Source organism: Schistocerca cancellata, chromosome 11 (genome assembly GCF_023864275.1).
Source record: "Schistocerca cancellata isolate TAMUIC-IGC-003103 chromosome 11, iqSchCanc2.1, whole genome shotgun sequence".
Classification (NCBI taxonomy): domain Eukaryota; kingdom Metazoa; phylum Arthropoda; class Insecta; order Orthoptera; family Acrididae; genus Schistocerca; species Schistocerca cancellata.
The window spans coordinates 149,362,324-149,382,907 of record NC_064636.1 but is presented as its reverse complement, the minus strand read 5'-3'; the positions used below and the strand labels follow the sequence as shown (position 1 = coordinate 149,382,907).

Here is a 20,584-nt window from a genome sequence, read left to right as displayed (position 1 = left end):
TCCCTTCCCAGGGTTCCACCAGCGGGAAGGATGACGGCCGCCAGTGGCATAAGTCCTCACCAGCGGCCGGGCGTAGGGCTTCACGATCCTCCTCTGTCCCGGAGACTGAATCGGTGAAGCCTTCCCAGCCGGTGCAACCCAAGGTTCAGCGAGAGAAGTCCAAGAGAAAGACCTCTAAGGCCAAAGAACTTGCGGTGGCGCCAACCCCATCGCACCTTTCGCGCTCTGCGTCTGAGGATGCAGTCGAGATTCTAGCATCCGCTGAGGACCTTGATCTCGCTGGTCCCTCAGACGCCATGGATGCCTCTCGTACGGGTACTGAATCGGTGGCAGTGAGTGAACAAGCGGCGTAAATTGCCTTCCCAGTCCTTTCACGCCTTTCTCAGCCATGGACAATATCATCCTCCAGTGGAACTGCGGCGGTTTTTTCCACCATCTAGCTGAGCTCCAACAACTTATCAGCCTTCACCCTTTCTTCTGCATTGCTCTTCAGGAAACTTGGTTTCCAGCAATGCGAACCCCCGCCCTCCGTGGCTATCGGGGTTATTATAAGAACCGGGCAGCATATGAAAGGGTGTCGGGTGGCGTCTGCCTCTATGTCCTTCACACTCTGCACAGCGAGTCTGTCCCTCTCCACACACCTTTAGAGGCTGTCGCTGTTCGGGTGTGGACGCCACAGGCTGTTACCGTCTGCAGTCTTTACCTTCCACCGGATGGTGATGTCTCGCAGCATGTCCTGGCTGCGCTGATAGCCCAATTGCCGCCACCTTTCTTGCTATTGGGCGACTTCAACGCCCATAACCCTCTGTGGGGTGGGTCAGTGGCCACAGGTCGAGGCGCCATCGTTGAGCATTTATTGTCGCAGCTCGATCTCTCGATTTTAAATGATGGTGCCTTCACACACTTCAGTGTGGCGCATGGCACATACTCCGCCATTGACCTTTCAATATGTAGCCCTAGCCTCTTACCGTCTGTCCAATGGAGTGTGCATGACGACCTGTGTGGTAGTGACCACTTTCCGATCTTTCTGTCACTACCACAGCGTCACTCTTCTGGGCGCCCTAGCAGATGGGCTATGAATAAGGCTGACTGGGACTTGTTCTCCTTCACTGCCGCTCTTGAGTCTCTCTCTAATGCCGACATTGATGCGGTGGTTCAATCGGTCACCACCGGCATCGTTACTGCCGCCGAATCTGCCATTCCCCGTTCTTCTGGGTCCCCTCGGCGGAAGGCTGTCCCTTGGTGGTCGCCTGAGATTGCTGAAGCGATTAAAGATCGCCGGCGGGCGCTCCAGCGTCACAAGCGACATCCCTCCTTAGACCACCTTATCGCCTTCAAACGGCTGCGTGCGCGGGCCCGCCTCCTTATCCGCCAAGGTAAGAAGGTGTGCTGGGAGCGGTATGTGTCCACCATTGGCCTCCATGTCACTCCTTCGCAGGTCTGGGCCAAGATTCGACGCGTCTACGGCTATCGGACCCCTGCCAGCGTCCCTGCGCTCTCACTGAATGGAGCAGTTTGTACTGACTCCGACGTCATTGCCAATCGCTTAGCAGAGCATTTTGCTATGAGTTCCGCTTCTGCGAATTACCCCCAGGCCTTCCGCTCCGTTAAAGAGCGGATGGAACGTCGGAGCCTTTCGTTTCGCACCAACCACCCAGAATCTTACAATGCTCCATTCAGTGAGTGGGAATTTCGCAGTGCCCTAGCTGCTTGCCCTGATACCGCTCCTGGGCCAGATGGCATCCACTGTCAGATGCTGAAACACCTTTCAGTGGACTGCCAGCGGCGCCTTCTCGATCTTTACAACCGTCTTTGGGTCGAGGGGGTGTTTCCGTCGCAATGGCGGGAAGGCGTTGTCATCCCCGTTTTGAAACCTGGAAAGACCCCTCTGGAGGTGGACAGCTACCGCCCCATTAGCCTCACCAACGTTCTTTGTAAGCTTCTCGAACGGATGGTGAGCCGGCGCTTAAATTGGGTACTGGAGTCTCGGGGCCTTCTGGCTCCGTCTCAGGGTGGGTTCCGGAAAGGCCGCTCCGCCGCCGACAATCTGGTGAGCCTGGAGTCGGCCATCCGTACTGCCTTTGCCCGCCGTCAGCACCTGGTCGCTGTCTTTTTCGACATGCGGAAGGCGTATGATACGACATGGCGTCATCACATCCTTTCCACGCTTCATGGATGGGGTCTTCGGGGCCCTCTGCCGATCTTTATCCGCAATTTCCTGTCGTATCGTACCTTCCGCGTGCAAGTCGCAGCCTCCTATAGTTCCACCCACGTCCAGGAGAACGGTGTGCCACAGGGTTCTGTTTTAAGTGTCTGCCTGTTTTTAATAGCCATTAACGGGCTCGCTGCGGCCGTGGGAACTTCTGTCTCTGCTTCCCTGTATGCTGACGACTTCTGCCTTTATTACAGCTCTACTGGCATTGCAGCTGTTGCACGTCAGCTACAGGGAGCTATCCATAAGGCGCAGTCTTGGGCTGTAGCGCATGGGTTTCAGTTTTCGGCAGCCAAGACCCGCGTTATGCATTTCTGCCGGCGCCGAACAGTCCATCCTGAGCCGCGGCTTTATCTTGGCGACGAACTCCTTGCTGTGGTGGAGACCCACAGGTTTTTGGGGGTGGTTTTCGATGCCCGGTTGACTTGGCTGCCTCATATCCGGCAGCTTAAACAGACGTGTTGGCGGCATCTAAACGCTCTGAGATGCTTGAGCCACACCCGCTGGGGCGCCGACCGCTCTACCCTGTTGCGGCTCTACCAGGCGTTAATCCAGTCCCGTCTGGATTATGGGAGCCTGGCTTATGGCTCAGCATCCCCATCTGCGTTACGGGTGCTGGACCCAATTCTCCACAGCGGGATACGCCTTGCCACTGGTGCTTTCCGCACCAGCCCTGTGGACAGCGTACTAGTGGAGGCAGGTGTACCTCCACTGCAGTTCCGGCGCCGTTTGCTGGCCGCTTATGCTGCCCATGTTCTAAGTCTGCCCGGGCATCCAAATTATCGTGTCCTGTTCCCGCAGTCAGTCGTCCATCTGCCAGACCGTCGGCCCCGGTCGGGTTGTCCGATCGCCGTACGCGTCAAGGAGCTTCTCTGCGGGCTTGGGTTTTTCCCTGTTCCACCTCCTTTCCGGGCGCCTCTGCGTACACCCCCGTGGTGTGTTCCTCGCCCTTGCCTTCGGCTCGACTTGGCACAGGGCTCGAAGGACTCGGTCCCTCCAGAGGCCTTCCGCCGCCGCTTTTATTCCATCCTGGCCACTTATCAGGGCTCTGGAATTGTTTACACCGACGGTTCGATGGTTGCTGGTCGTGTCGGGTATGCGCTAACTCTAGGGGACCATTCCGAACAACGGTCCTTGGCGGCTGGCTGCAGCGTTTACACTGCTGAGCTAGTCGCCATCTTTCGAGCCCTAGAGTATATCCGCTCCTGCTCAGGTGAGTCCTTCGTTATCTGTAGCGATTCCCTGAGCGGTTTACGAGCTCTCGACCAGTGTTTTCCTCGTTCTCGTTTGGTGATGGCTATCCATGAGTCCCTGCATACTCTTGCGCGTTGCGGCCGCTCTGTGGTCTTTGTGTGGATCCCCGGTCATGTCGGTATCCCAGGCAATGAACATGTTGACCGCCTGGCGAAAGAGGCCACGAGTAAACCATCTCTGGATGTTGGCCTCCCAGAGGCTGATTTGCGGGCAGTCCTCCGCCGTAAAGTTTTTGCGCTTTGGGACGCTGAATGGCGCGATCGGATTACACCCAATAAGCTCCGTGCCATTAAGGAGACGACGACTGTGTGGCGGTCCTCCATGCACGCCAACCGCAGGGACTCAGTCGTCCTTTGTCGGCTCCGCATTGGCCACTCCCGGCTAACACACAGTTATTTACTGCGCCGGGAGGACCCTCCTGTATGTCGCTGCGGGGCGGCTTTGACAGTGGCCCACATTCTGTTGGCCTGCCCCCTTTTAGCTGTGGTCAGGCAGACATTTGCGCTGCCTGATACGCTCCCTGCCGTTTTATCTGATGACCCTGTTATGGCTGCCTTAGTTTTACGTTTTATTAGGGCAGGGAGTTTTTATTCTTTCATCTGAGTGTTTCTGTTTTATTTTATTTTTTGTGCTGATTCTGGCCTTTGGCCTATGATTTTAAACTGATCTTTTAAGGTGTTTCTAAGTGGTTGGCTTTTCCTTTTTATTTCTATGGTCGGCCAACCACTGTCACACTCTGTGTGGTTTTAGTTCGTTTTGTCTTGTCCCTGTCTCCGTTTCTCTTGTTCTGTATCGTCTGTGATCTATTCTGTTCCTCGTTTTTATTCTCTGTGGGTGTTCTTTGTATTTGGCAAAAGGGACCGATGACCGTAGCAGTCTGGTCCCTTTCATCCCCCAAACCAACCAACCATGTCATGAAAGGTCTTCTGCTGAAATCTGGCTGTAGCTGTGTTATTTGATTTGGAGAAGGCCTATGAGACCTGCTGGAGAACTGGTATCCTCTGTACACTCCACATGTGGGGCTTCTGTGGCCACCTGCCTCGATTCCTTCAGGAATTTTTAATAGGTAGAGTTTTCAAGGACCATGTGGGTTCTGCCTTGTCTCGGACACCTTTATCCCGGAAAACGGTGTGCCTCAGGGTTCAGTCTTGATCGTCGTCCTCTTTGCTATCGCCATTAATCCTATAATGGTCTGTCTCCCGCCGGGCAACTCCGGCTCCCTTTTTGTTGACAGTTTTCCCATGTATAGCAGTACTCCGTGGACTTGTCTCATTGAGCAGTGTCTTCAGCATGTCTTGATCGTCTTTACTCCTGGAGCATCAACAATGGCTTTGTTTTTTCACTGACAGAACTGTCTGTATGAATTTCTGGCAGCGCAGTTGGATCCTCCCACCATCTTTACATCTTGGACCTGTTGCCCTTCTGTTCGTTGAAACTGCAAAATTCCTGGGATCGTGCTCGATAGGAAAATATCTTTGTCCTCCCATGTATCTTACCTGGCAGCTCGCTGTACGCAGTCCTTCAGTGTCCTACATTTCCTCGATGGTACTTCGTGGGATGAAGGACAAAACACTGCCATCCATTTGAACTGGTCTTTTGTCCATTCTTAGCTAGACTATGAGTGCTTTGTTTATGTGTCTGCACGTCCACCCCTCTTACCCCGTCTCGACACTATCCACCATCGTGACATCCATTTGGACACTGGCACCTTTTACACCAGCCCAGTTGAGAGTCTGTGTGCTGAAGCTGCTGAACTACCACTGTTCTACTGCTGGGACGTTCTCCTCAGCAGGTAAGCGTGCCATTTGTATACCGTGTGTGGCCATCCATCCTATACCTCCGTCTTCGATGACTCCTTTGGTCGCCGCTATGTTACCTCCTGGTGTCCACTTTTGGCACTTGTTATGGCAGCATACCTTCACACAACTTTCCCGGTGGGTGTGAAACCCTCACAACCTCGATTTTGTGCGACGGCCTGTAGTCACCTCGGCCTTCATTCACTTCCTAAGGACACCACTCCGGCCTCGGTCTATCGCCTTCACTTTCGTGACCTTCTCGTGGAACTGATGGCTCTCGGACTGATCGTGGTGTCAGGAGTGCCTTCGTCATTGGCACTGGCATTTTTCGATATCGGCTTCCGGCACACTACTCAGTGTTTACAGGCAAGCTCTTCGCCCTGTATCAGTCCTCATAGTACATCTGGTGACACAGCCTTTTCAATTGCGTCCTCTGCTCAGACTCTCTCAGCGCACTTCAAAGTCTCTGTTCGCTGTACACCGCCCATCCCTTAGTGCAGTGGGTCCAGGAAAACCGTCACTTGGTCACTGTTGGTGGATCTACTGTGATGTTTCTGTAGGTCCCCGGTCATGTCCGTCTGCCAGGAAACGATGCTGCTGACGCTGCTGCCGAGGTTGCAATCTCGTACCTCAGTCCACTGGTTCCTAGATTCCCTTTGGAGATCTCTCTGTTGCAGTCTGTCAGGAGGTTGTCTCACTTTGTCATCGCCATTGGTCCTCCCCTCGTGGTTATAAGCTCTGGATTATTAAGCCCCTCCCAGCGGCTTGGACGACCTCCTCTCGGCCTTCCTGCCAGGAGGTGGTGATCCTAACTAGGTCACGTATTGCGCACTGCCTTTTTAGCAATCAACATTTGTTAAGTGGCTCTCCCCCACCACTTTGTACCCATTGTGCTCAAGTTTTACCTGTCCAACACTTCCTGGTGGAATGCCCATTTTTTAACAGTTAACATTTCCACTCGGGTTTGTTGTCTTGAGTTATCAACCTTTTAGCGAAAGACGCGTGGGTTGTCGACCACGTCTTACTTTTTACCCGTCGTGGCGATCTGGCACAGGCCACTTAATTTTTAGTTCTGTGCCTCCGTTTCTGTATGGTGTCTTTTGTAGCCCTTCCTCCACGTCCCTGTTTTTAGCTTTCTTCTCATAGGTCAATGGGGATTGACATATGATCATTTTTTAACTTCTCTCTGTCTTTGTGTTTTGACTTGGGTGCGTATGATCCCTGTTGTTTTTGTGCCCTAAAACAAACAAAACTCAATGACTGAAGCAGTGGTGTTTTTGTTGTTGTCAGTGCTTACAGACAAGCAACACTGTGTGAAGTAGGTGCAGAAATCTGAGCTGATGTGTGACAGAGCTCGCGAAGCTTTGGACCCAAGTTATCAACGAGATACTGGCAACCTGATAGTGGCTCCATAGTGGCGTGGGTTCCACAGTACAAACAGTATTTAATGGAGTATTAGGCTAATACACATTTAATATGTGCTGTGCAAGCTGATGCACGAAGCATCAGCACGAGAACATATTTTCGCTCGCGCTCTGAGGTATGTTCTGCCAACAACCTTTAAAATTGTTTTACTACATAGCATTAAATGCATAATAGATTTTTGCTCTTAAAACCTACCACTAATTATAATCTACTGGCATAAAACAATTCTTCATCACTCAAAAGTCTTAAAAAACAGTACTCAAGCATATGGTGTCGTACTAAGGCCCAACTCTAACGACCTAACAAATACTTAAAACATAGTAAGCCCATGTCGTACAATAAATAAAATTGTATTTGCAAAATGCCAATAGCAATGGGAAATATGGATAGTATGTCACACTACAGTGCAATCAGTATCCTAAATCTCATTGTTACAAAAACAGATTTTATATGTCCGGGACGGTGAGGAAATGGAGTAAAAATGCGGGAATTTTTTTCATCTGGGAAAACACTGGGAACATTTTAGAATTCCAGGAATTTTTCAGTGTTTAAATTTTTAGTTAAATTTTTGTAATTTTGACTGGTAAGAACTGATAGTGTAACAAAGAATTTTACTGCATCCTGCTGCTTCAAAATAACACTGCAGCAATAAAATGTAAACGAGTGAATAAAACCAAAATAAAAAAGGTTGCAAAGAATATGTGCCATTTTCAACAACACAACACAGTGCACACACAAGCGCCTGCCAAAAGCAAAATGTGTCAATGGTTTTAGGGCAAAGACTATGGAATACTTCATAACAGCAAACGGCTTCTGATGAGTATGACATCGTAACTGTTTACATTAAGTTGGTTTGAAGCAGTTGCCAGCGGGCTCATGCGCATGTGCAGTGGAGTTGTGTATGAGCAGTAGCTTCTGCTTCTGACTACTTGAAGTGTGCCTGCGGCAGTAGCAAGAAGCAGTCGTGCTACCCAGAAAAATTTTTCTGGCGCACCGAAGTTGCCAGATTTGCACATGCGATGAGCAGTCTGGGTCGTAGTGGGGATTGAAATAGTGACCTGCATTTACATTTAGTGATTTTTCTGCTTACTCTTCATTTATAGTTCACACATGAAATGAAAACAAAACGGATTTCTGTGGCTGGGATCTATCAAGTGAATTAAAATACTTTCAGATAATTACGGAAGGCTGAAATATGTTGTTAGTTTCTGTTTTCTGATTTGATTTTATTTCCACATTTCTGGCAGTCAAGCATTAATCACTTTGCACAACAACAAAGTCATTTTTGTCGGTTTGCTAAATAAATGTGGCTTTTATTAATCTTTTCCACAGATGCAGTCAGTTTATATGAAAGGAAGTGTTTCATTCCACACTATTGGCTGGTTTCAATTTGGCTAGTTTGAATTTCAGTTTTTCATTTTCATCTTCTGGCACATATGGCGTTATGCCATAATAAAGAACCAAACATGAGACAATACAGTACTGTTTGCCCCAGAACCACAACCACTGCTTCCATTTCATGCCCCTAGACTCTTATAACTGACATCTGATTTCCATACAAGTTGTAAACAGTCTTTTGTTCCCTGTATTTTACCCCCACTGCCTTCAGAATTTCAGAGAGAGTATTCCAATTAACAATGTCAAAAGCTTTCTCTTAAGTCTGCAGATGCTATAAACTTAGGTTGGTTTTCCCTAACCTACCTTCTAAGAGAAGTGGTAGGGTCAGTATTGTCTTTCTGTGGAATCCAAAATGATATTCCCTGGGGTCGGCTTCTACAATTTTTTTATATTCTTGTGTAAAGAATTCATGTTAGTAGTTTGTAACCATGACTTATTAAACTGATAATTCAGTAATATTCACACCTGTCAGCAACTGCTGTCTTTGGAACTAGAATTAGTGCATTCTTCTTGAAGTCTTAAGTATATTACTCCTGTGTCATACATATTGCACACCATGTGAAAGAGCTGTGTCATGGCTGGCTCTCCCAAGACTATCAGCAATTCTGACAGAATGTTGTCTGGTCTCAGCACCTTGTTTCGTCTTAGATCTTTCAGTGCTCTGTCATATTCTTCACGCAGTATCGTATCATCCATCTCATCTTCATTTATGTCCTCTTCTAGTTCAATAATGTTGCTTCAAGTTCATCTCTCTTGTATAGACCCTCTACATACTCCTTCCACCTGTAAGCTTCTTTATATTCATACAACTGCTTCTCTTCTCTCCAAAGGTCTCTGGGTGTAGGGTCTATCTTTCTCCTAGTGGTATATGCATGTAAACCCTTAAATTTATTGTCTAGCCATTCTCGATTAGCCATTTTACACTTCCTGTTAGTGTAAATGTTTAGACATTTGTATTCCCTTTCACTTCTTTCATTTGCTGCATGTAATAATTGAATTAATCTTTGTGCAGGTCAACATTACTTAACACTCGTATAATTAGTTACACTTTCCGTGACTTAAAAACCAAATGATTTTACACCTTCCTCCAATCATGTTACACAAATCAAAACCAAACCACATATGCAGTTAATGAAAATAGTGCATTAATTGATTGTCTGCACTGTTTCAGTTCACACGGTGACTCCCATTTCTTCTTCTTACGATCGTCTGATCCATTCTTGATCATTCAGTATCTCCTGGCTAATCAGTCTTGTCAATCACCTGCTGCTGCTCTCCAGTGGCAAACACGAGAGTGTCCAGGTGTATTGTACGAACTTGTTCCATTTCGAGCTCATCCTCTGAACAAACTGATTGATTTTGATGAATCCTGTCAAAGTTTGAGAGACACAGTTCAGTGTCAGAAATCGCTTGTAACAAGGCAGTTCTTTAGTAAAGCTAAGAATCACATTTCCTTTGTATCACAGTAATATTGAACTATAACAGTTTGTTTGCAGCCTTCATCTGTTCCACTGGTATGTTTTGTTAGTGAGTTGCTAAAGGAGACTCTACAGAAGTATGGCTGGAGTCAAAGTAAATACAAATGGAGAATTCAACTAATTCTATGCACGACATTAATAATGTGCCGTGCTGTATGTGTCTCTCTACATCCCACTCTGAAATAAAAATTATTGAACCAGGAAAATCTAAACACTTTCTTCTAGCTGAAATGATGTCGAGCATATCTACATCTTCTCTCACCGAGCATCTCTCAGCGTGTGGCGTAAGATGCTGTGGGTAACCCGTTCCTGTCAAATTAGGAAATGATGCAGAGGAAGAACAACTGAATGTGAGCCAACATGTTTAAGATTTTCTCATCCTGCTCACTTGGCTACATGCACGCGGGAGTAAGTACTGTATTGCTCTACTCTTCTGCAAATGTATGCTCTCGAAATTTCAATAGTAAACCACTCAGTGATGCACAGTGCCTATCTCGTAGTGTCTGCCCCTGGAATTGGCTCAACATCCCAATGATGGTCTCTCATTTACTGAACGAGCTTGTGATAAAAATGCGCTGCTCTTCTTTACACATTCTCTCTCTTCTGTATTGATCCTATCTTATGAGGTTCACAGAGAGAGCAGCGCTATTGGAGTAACAGCGAAAGTAGGGCTTTGAAAGCTGCTTCTTTCCTGCATCGACTAAACTTTGTGGTGATCCGTCCAAGGAATCTGTCGCCTGCCTCTCCTAGGACTAAATATTGTGAAGTTCTGTCAGTGTGTAAATAATTTAGGAGTAAAAGTAACAACTAACCAAATAGTAGAGGCATCGTGTTGCTGGCAATCATAAAAACAACACTGAAAACTTTGGTAACTTTCAGATGAATTCTTTTTCGAGCTTAAGTATGTACATCAGTGCTTGTGGTCGCCCCCCCCCCCCCCCCCAGCCAACCCCCACTCCCCCACAGAACCCCCCCCCCCCCCCCACACACACACCTCTATTTCCCACAGGTGCACTAATGATCTCAGGGCTTATCACTATAAACACTGGTTGCATTGCATCATACTGTATAAATTTATCACCGAGCGGGGTGGCGCAGTGGTTAGACACTGGACTCGCATTCGGGAGGACGACGGTTCAATCCCGCGTCCGGCCAACCTGATTTAGGTTTTCCGTGATTTCCCTAAATCACTTCAGGCAAATGCCGGGATGGTTCCTCTGAAAGGGCACGGCCGACTTCCTTCCCAATCCTTCCCTAATCCGATGAGACCGATGACCACGCTGTCTGGTCTCCTTCCCCAAACCAACCAACCTATAAATTTATCTCATATTTATATAATAGAGGGAAACATTCCACGTGGGAAAAATATATCTAAAAACAAAGATGATGAGACTTACCAAACAAAAGCGCTTGCAGGTCGATAGACACACAAACACAAACATACACACAAAATTCAAGCTTTCGCAACAAACGGTTGCTTCGTCAGGAAAGAGGGAAGGAGAGGGAAAGACGAAAGGATTTGGGTTTTAAGGGAGAGGGTAAGGAGTCATTCCAATACCGGGAGCAGAAAGTCTTACCTTAGGGGGAAAAAAGGACAGGTATACACTCGCGCACACACACACATATCAATCCGCACATACACAGACACACTGTGTATGTGTATGTGCGGATTGATATGTGTGTGTATGCGAGTGTATACCTGTCCTTTTTTCCCCCTAAGGTAAGTCTTTCCGCTCCCGGGATTGGAATGACTCCTTACCCTCTCCCTTAAAACCCACATCCTTTCGTCTTTCCCTCTCCTTCCCTCTTTCCTGACGAAGCAACTGTTTGTTGCGAAAGCTTGAATTTTGTGTGTATGTTTGTGTTTGTTTGTGTGTCTATCGACCTGCAAGCGCTTTTGTTTGGTAAGTCTCATCATCTTTGTTTTTAGATATATTTATCTCATATTTATTTACAAAGGGCTACCCTAGCAGCAATAGTGGCTTTAAGTCACCTGCAAGTAGAGTACTCGTAGATTGTCATACAGAATCGTGCCATCACGTGCTCTAACGCTATGTTTCAGCTGGGAACGAGTCTTGTCCACAGCCGCAGACGTCGGAGCATCTGGCGGCCATCGAGATCATGAAGCTGAAGCACATCCTCATCCTGCAGAACAAAATTGACCTCGTCAAGGAGGGACAGGCCAAGGAGCAGTATGAGCAGATAATAAAGTTTGTGCAAGGTGAGACCACTTACAGGCTGTCTTACAAGTAAAGTTAAGTTCCCATTTCTTGTTGGGTAGGTTCAGCAGTTGGTATGCTGTATTTGTGACAGGGTTTGCCTCAGGATAAATACTGTTGGGAAATTAATCATCAATTCATTGCAAGGAATTGGTGTCTTTCCTCATTACCCTTCTTTGTTTGTTAATTAAAACTTTGAAGCCTGGCATTTTGGCATCTGTTTATGTACCGACAGTATAATCCCACTTTTTTTGTGTTCCGTGAGTCAATGTTTCCCAACTGTTTACTTTACCAGTCCATTCAAATTCTATATGTTCAGAATGTTAATTCCCACCCTCTTCTACATTATCATAATTGTAAATTTTCCACCTTTTACACTTATAAACGTCAATAATGGAGAGAAACAAAATCAAAACGGGCAACTTGTAACTGAGGTATAGTGATGTTGGCAAGGTGTTTTAAAAACATTACACAATATAATTAGTTGAGCTCTAGTCTCCCTAGTTCTGAATCGGTAGAAATTGTTAGAAGTTGGAACAGCTTGTGCCGTTTGTGCTGCTTCTTCCAACACTTCTATCCTAACAAAAACCACACTGTGTGTAGTGTTTTTCGTATTCACATAATTGGACAAAGTATTCTGTTGGACTAAAACTTCAGAATTAGCTTGAACAAAAGGAGAATTGACAAAAATCTACATGAGCTATTGTATCAACTCTTTCGGAATGTGTTTTTTTACTCACTTGTGCAAGAAAAATTATCTGGGCACCTATTAGCTCACTGAGTTAAGGTCAGAAAAGGTTGATTAGGAAGGAAAAAATATATTATAGTCACAAAATTTTGCACATTGCTAGGGGAGAGTCTCATGAACAGTATACTAAAAATCCTGACTGGTGGAGTGTGTGTTGGGATGGGGGAGTTCAAAGGGTTGGTCACTCCCCCCCCCTCCCCGAATGACTCAAAAAGTGCACCTTTTAGTGAAAATGTTTAAAAAAATTAAACTGTGTTAAATTTCCTACAAAAAAGAACCTATTCAACTTTTTTCCTCTAGGAGTAGTAGTTTCCACAGTCTGGATACAGAAAAATTGAAATTTAAAAATATTTACGCTAAAAAATTGTGTATCTTTAATTTAAACAGTGGAAAACTGAGGATGGAATTATGACAATATTATGAAAAGGATAGATCGCTACTCGGCATATAGCAGAGATGTCGAGTCACAGAATTGTGCCTATCTGTGACTCGGCATCTCTGCTATATGGTGAGTAGTAGTTTTCACAATATTATCTTTAAATGAAGTAAGTTAACACAGCGTGGGATGCAGATGTAAGTTACTAATAACACTAATGTGGGCAATGTGTGTTAACAAAATATGTGTAAATGTCTGTACACTGTTCTATGCTGCTAGAGGAGAAGTTGATCCATAGTTATCATGCACAACAGCCGTAGTGTTCTTACGGGAAAGCCAACTTTGCCCACCACGTGTGCTGCTTGCTTGTTATTTTACAGGCAGACTGTTCCTCACCAACATTTCCTGTCCAGGTCTCTTATTCCAGTAGACACAATAACTTCACTGAGCACATGTTTATATAGTGAAGTTATTTTCAATCTATTGAGTGGGTAGTACTTATTTGCAGTTGTTAAATGAGCTGTTAGGTAAAATACAATCTTGTGTGCTCAATTTGTACGATGTTAGTAACTTGTGCGGTGTCAGTGGGAAGGGGATTGGATCTGTGTATGTGACACCTGACTGTTGTGTGTCATTGATGATGAGCTATAATGCTGTGCGATTGTGTTTTAGTCACTTGGTGGTGAACTGATGAATGGCCAAAACATTACTGCACTTGTCCCACCATCAGTTGTGTTACTGGAAGCCTGCACAAATATTTTCCATTCAGGGATTGCTGGCACTTGTATACTAGGCTGCACCTAGTGGAATCGCTTGCTATACCTCAAAGGTAAGTCGAAAACAGTAGCCTGCTGTAATGCATTGCTGAGATAATTTAAGCCTGTGGGCCTCTTCAAATTTTTGAACTGAGGCTGGGCTGATGCATTTGAGACCCTCACGCTGTGAAAACTATTCCAGATGGTGATGGTGGATAAAATAACATCGACACGGTCAGATAAGTATTGACAGCGTGTTCCACCCGGAACAGACTCTTCATGTGGCAGATAGTCGGCAGCTCTGGCTGTTGAGCACATTTTACACATTGGCTTATGTAAAAACTGCAAATAAGTACTCTATAAACTGGCAGACAACTCCACTATATGAACACGATCTCAGTGAAGTTATTTTGTCCACTAACGTTAGAGAACTGGACAGGAAATGCTGTCAAGGTATAGTTTGTAGACTGAAAAGCGAATGGTGTAGGGAAATTGCCATTCTTGGAAGACCACTACAGCTATCATACGTGATGACCCAGAATCAATGCATCCTTGAGCAGTGTAGAACATTGTGCAGACATACGTAGATTCTGTCCATATGCATTACCTGTATTAGTGTTATTAGTAACTCATATCTACATTCCACGTAGTGCATAACTTATTTTATGCAAAATAAAACCTTCCCCAGGCATGTTTGCACAGTGTGTTGCCAGTGATTCATTGGGTGTGAAATACCCTATAGTTGTTTCTCCGGACATAGTGGGGTAGAAAGAGTAGCGAATCACCTACTCGATCCTCAGTTTGCAGACCTATGAAGGAGGGAAGTGTGTGAACACAATCTGGTGATCTACTTTTCTTCACACTTATATTCTACACATCTTCTGCCCTCCACTGTGTTACAGTCCTGGAACACTATTTATCCCTTAACATGGTTCTGCTGCACTTAGGTGTGGTACAAATTTAATATTTGTTTTATACTTAATGATAAAAATTAATTTTTTAGCGTTAGAAAAATATTTTTAGTAGTCTGATATTTCCATCCCCTGAACACAGAAACAATTAGCCCTGGCGGAAAATGAATAGAACTTATTTTGTAGGAAATTTAACGTAGTTGAAATTTCTACTGGGACACATTTTTGGTAGAAGGTGTGGTTTTAAAGTTGTTTGAGAAACATAGAGGTTTTCCGTTGAGGGTAACTGCAGCTGAAGTAAACCGTATTTCAGAAATGGCCACTTTCAGCAGTATGTGAACTTTTTTATTTACAGAAGCAAAACCGGTTTCGTTATAGCAAATAACATCTTCAGAACCCTGACCAAACACCTCTACATAGAGAGAATGTAGCTTGTGAAAATTACTTTGCTACTTGTGTTTATCACATCAGTTATGACAATTGTCCTGATAAGTATGTGGGGCAGACCCGCAGAGGATTTGGTACCGTGTTCCGAGAACACCAAAGTCTCAGGCATTCAGAGTCTGCTTTAACTAGCACTTGTTTTATTGTGACAGGGTAACAGGTGTAGCTAGTAAGTTAAGTTTTACACAGAGAAGTAAAGGGGCAGATCTTAAACATGCTGGAAGAGACTGCAGTTGTGCAGGTCCAAAACTATACCCCAACACGCACTTAATCAGATGGAGTTTAGACATTACAACATACTGTTCAAAATCATTTGCCTTTTGAGTACATAATGCCACAGTTTTTCAGCCGATCGATTGAACCTGGGCTTGTCGTTAGATGATATCGCATCTGGTCTATTTGATTTTAACGATTTTTATGCTGAAGTACGCTAATGAGCCAAAACATTATGACAGTTGCCTGCCAAGAGCTCGTGTGTAGCGTGGTGGCGCTGAGGACACGTGATGTGTAAGAGAAGTATGTGAGCAGTGCAGAGAGGAACGGGCAATTGTTCTAGCAACGGTAAGTGGCAGAAAGCCGCCGTCTGAATCGGCTTTGACAAAAGACAAATTTTCGTGGCCCAGTGTGTGGGAGTGAGCATCTGGGAAAGGGCGAAACTGGTCGGCTGTTTGTGTGCTACTGTCGTAAGCATCTACGGAAAGTGGTCAAAGAATGCTGAAACCACGAGTGGGCAACAAGAAGTTGGGCGTCTGTACCTCATTGTATCTGTTCCGTTACATGTAAATGTTCTGAGTTTTTTTCTTGACACCCGTCTCACTATGCTACTGAACGGGCGCTGAAGACCTTGCTGTCGTGCGCCCACACAACCCTTCTACTACTACTACTACTACTACTACTACTACTACCACCTCATTGTAGAACATATGATCAGAGGCTCGTGTGCTCTCTAAAGCGGGATAGACAGTGTGACTTCTGAAATTTTCCCGGCGTATTTCTTCTTCTAATAATTTCCGGGTATGCAGCCGGATCCCGTCGACATTCTGCCACGATATTTCGGCCCAGAGACGTCCGGCCATCATCAGGTGAGTACACAACTACTGAAGAGCCCAGGTGCAGTCGTGGTATTTATGCCGAATCTCGCGCATGTGAAATGTACTGGCATCCTACAGCGCATGCGTCAGGTGTTGACATGCGCAGCATAGCTGATCTGTGGCAGGTTTGGAGCAGAGTACAGTGTTGGCAAAGGCACAGTTGTTTTGGAGTACACCGTTCAGTGCACGGTATCGAATGTGGTGTTCTGCGGCAGAAGACCCCTACATGTTCCCACGTTGACCCAACAGTATTGTCAGTTACGATTACAGTGGGCGCAGGATTATCAAGATCGGATCACGGATCAATGGAATCGTGTCGCCCGGTTGTACTAACCCCGGTTACTGTTAAACCAGGTCGACGCTCGTGTCTGGATATGCCGTCGTCCGGGTGGACAGCTACTCGAAACGTGTGATGTGCCTTGCCACACATGCGCACCGATGGAGCAGGGTTACGTTATAGGGCACAATCACCTGGGCTTCCGTGGGACCTGCGGTAGTAACTGAAGGCACCGTGACGGCTGTGGACGACGTGAACTTTATTAGGGACCGCTCGTAACCCCTTGTGCCCGATGTCTTCCTCGGCAGCAGAGGCATCTTTCAGCACGATAGTTGCCTGTGTCAGAAGGCGAGAATCGTGTCGTAGTGGTTAGAGGAGCACGGTAGTGAACTCGCGTCGATGCCTCGGCCGTCAAATTCGGCTTACCCGAATGTGACGAAACCCAGTGGGCTGCTGTCTGGAGCCAGCTCTGCACCCACAATCTGGCCACCTGTAAATTAGAGGAAGTGTGTGACCTGTGCATAGGCATCTGGTGGCACAATCCTCTGGAAACCTATCAAGTACTTGTTGAATCCTTGGCACTCAGAATCAGTGCTGAATTGTGTTGTAGAAGTGGAACAACGCACTTGTAAGTAGGTGGTCACAATTTTTTGGCTCATCAGTGTATTTTATAGTCAGTTGGATACGTGCAAAACTTTCCGTGCTACATGTACGGTGATGCTAAAGCCCTCCACGGCGCACGTGAGCACATTTACTAGTAGTGCGGCCCTGCAGGGTGAAGCGGTGGGAGGGATGCTGTCTGCTGCTTCCCGGTTGAAGTGAGTTTTCTTAACCGTGGGCTTTCAGTATTGCTAGATGGGGCTTTTTACCTTTTTTTGTTTTCGTATTTTGCTTTTATTATGTCAGTTTTTCAACTGGTCAGTTTGAACTATCATGCTCTACTCGATACGAGTACTAGTATTTTAGTTAGAGACAGTTGAGTCCCTCTCCTTCCTGTATAAGAGCTTAGTATCTTACTGATGTGTAAGTATTTCATATTGCTTGTAACATAGCATAGATTGAGTAGTTACCTAGTTTTTTTATCTAAATGTCGATCATACATTTCCTGCCTTGTAGAAGTACACCTGAAGACGTGATCTGATGTCGTGGAATGAGTCGTGCTACAGTAAACAAAAAAGTTCTTACACAGCTGGACACACATTATTTCTCAAAAAGTGACCTCTAAACCCATCCCCACGCCAACACTCCTACCCCACCAATCAGGAATTTTAGTATTTCAGGAGACTCGCTCCTAGCACTGTGCAAAAATTTGTGCTTACAGAAATTTTTTGCCTAATCTTCCTACGTTTAGTGAACTGTATTACTGGACAGTACTGTGACAGCTCGGACTTTACTGTGGCTACTTTTAATGAGGTGTACGAATATCTGTGTAGAAATGGCAACCTATTCTTCCGTAACTGCCAAAACCAGAGAAGGTGGTATTAGACACTGCGATATGGAATGAAGTAGACGTTCTGGCTCATCCCAGAGGTATTCCATTGGGTTCAGTCCATTTGAGGAATTTCATTGTCCGTAAATGATTGCCTCACAGATGCTGCTCTGACAGGGTGCACCGATATGCCGGTACAATAAATCGTCACTTCTGAACCGTTCCTTTACTGTATGCAGTACACAGTGCTGTGAAATGCGTTTGATCCTTTTGCATTTAGTGTTTTCCTAATCACAAGAGGGGGCCTACACACTAACCACGAGGAAGACTGCCGTGCTGTAACAACCACTGTCTCCGTACTTCACTGTCGTCACTACAGACGGTGGCAGGTAACGTTCGCTAGGCATTCGCCACACCCGAAACCTTCCGTCAGATTGCCACACGGTAAGTACAATTCGTCATTCCGAATCACACGGTTTCGGCCGTCCACTCTCCGACGACATTTCTCTTTACACCAACTAAAGTGTTGCTCACTGCTGACTACAAATACGTATGACTTATGAGGAGCTGCTCGACCGTTGTAGCTTGTTGTTTTTAACTCTCTACACACAGTCATTACGCTAACTGGACTGCCGGCTACACTTTGGGACTCACGAGTGATTCCTTCTGTCAATTTCGTGCAGTTTTTTACGACCGTCCGACCGTCGACGGCCCCCTTCTGTCCGTATACGGGGAATGCCCGGTCCCAGTTTAGCTGCAGTTGTTCCTTTGTGTTTCCACTTCAGTCACATCACCAGCAGTAGATGTGGGAAGCATTAGAAGTTCTGCAAAAATTTGGTGACGGATTTGTTACCGAGATGACATTCGGTGACTAGTCTGTGTTTGAAGTCGTAGAGTTCTCCTGTCCGACCCGCTCTGATATTACCACTTCTCTATGACGACACAGTACTCCCTGCCTTGTTGCGGTCTGGCAGGTCCCCCTCTCTTGTGGCCTGTTCTGCATCACATAGGAGTGTTTGTGCTTTTTATCAGATAGTGTTCGTTCCACACAGTCAGCTTTCCTTTTCTTAATAAAGTTCAGGAGAGTTCTTTGTTCCTTTAGCCTTTCCATTACTACAGTGATCTTCCACTCATTTTATTTTCTCGATTATCCTCCAACTCCACGTCTCAAGTAGTTAGATTGTGTCACTTTCTCTCTTCTTTAGTGTCCAGCTTACCCGATTGTACAGTGAGCATTTAACTAACCTTTTACTTAATTCCAGCTCCATTTTGCTATGTAATAAGTGTTTCTTTCTTTCCCTGGAGAGCTAGCTTTGACATTGCAGTTATTGCTATTATTTATTTTTCACTCATCCAGTTATCAGTTAGCACACTCCCCAAATATCTCTACTGAGTAACCTATTTGTTTTGACTCCGTTGTTTTCACTGTCATATCCACTTTGTTATATATCCCCAAATTTACCTGAACATCTACATCTACATCTACATCCATACTCCGCAAGCCACCTGACAGTGTGTGGCGGAGGGTACATTGAGTACCTCTATCGGTTCTCCCTTCTATTCCAGTCTCGTATTGTTCGTGGAAAGAAGGATTGTCGGTATGCCTCTGTGTGGGCTCTAATGTCTCTGATTTTATCCTCACGGTCTCTTCGTTCTTCGTCGGATCTTCTCTACATCTTCTGTCAACCCTATCTGGTACGGATCCCACACTGCTGAGCAGTATCCGAGCAGTGGGCGAACAAGCGTACTGTAACCTACTTCCTTTGTTTTCGGATTGCATTTCCTTAGGATTCTTGCAATGAATCTCAGTCTGGCATCTGCTTTACCAACGATCAACTTTGTATGGTCATCCCATTTTAAATCACTCCCAATGCCTACTCCCAGATAATTTACGGATTAACTGCTTCCACTTGCTGACCTGCTATTTTGTAGGTAAATGATAAGGGATCTATCTTTCTATGTATTCGCAGCACATTACACTTGTCTACATTGAAATTCAGTTGCCATTCCCTGCACCATGCGTCAATTCGTTGCAGATCCTCCTGCATTTAAGTACAATTTTCCATTGTTACAACCTCTCGATATACTACAGCATCATCCGCAAAGAGCCTCAGTGAACTTCCGATGTTATCCACAAGGTCATTTATGTACATTGTGAATAGCAACGGTCCTATGACACTCCCCTGCGGCACACCTGAAATCACTCTTACTTAGGAAGACTTCTTTCCATTGAGAATGACATGCTGCGTTCTGTTATCTAGGAACTCTTCAATCCAATCACACAATTGGTCTGATAGTCCATATGCTCTTACTTTGTTCATTAAATGACTGTGGGGAACTGTATCGAACGCCTTGCGGAAGTCAAGAAACACGGCATCTACCTGGGAACCCGTGCCTATGGCTCTCTGAGTTTCGTGGACGGATAGCGTGAGCTCGGTTTCACACGATTGTCTTTTTCGAAACCCATGCTGATTCCTACAGAATAGCTTTCTAGCCTCCAGAAAAGTCATTATACTCGAACATAATACGTGTTCCAAAATTCTACAACTGATCGACTTTAAGAGATATAGGTCTATAGTTCTGCACATCTGTTAGACATCCCTTCTTGAAAACGGGGATGACCTGTGCCCTTTTCCAATCCTTTGGAACGCTACACTCTTCTAGAGACCTATGGTACACCGCTGCAACAAGGAGGGCAAGTTCCTTCGCGTACTCTGTGTAAAATCGAACTGCTATCCCATCAGGTCCAGCGGCCTTTCCTCTTTTGAGCG

General features: G+C 45.8%; 1 protein-coding gene across 1 annotated transcript in view; it reads left to right on the top strand.

The window, feature by feature from the left end:
- The window catches only part of LOC126108620 (eukaryotic translation initiation factor 2 subunit 3), a 106,759-nt gene that overhangs the window by 40,750 nt on the left and 45,425 nt on the right, over positions 1-20,584 (top strand). Inside the window, exon 6 of the mRNA XM_049913931.1 lies at positions 11,626-11,784. Coding sequence (XP_049769888.1) covers positions 11,626-11,784 — 159 coding nt within the window. The remainder of the gene's footprint in view (positions 1-11,625; positions 11,785-20,584) is intronic.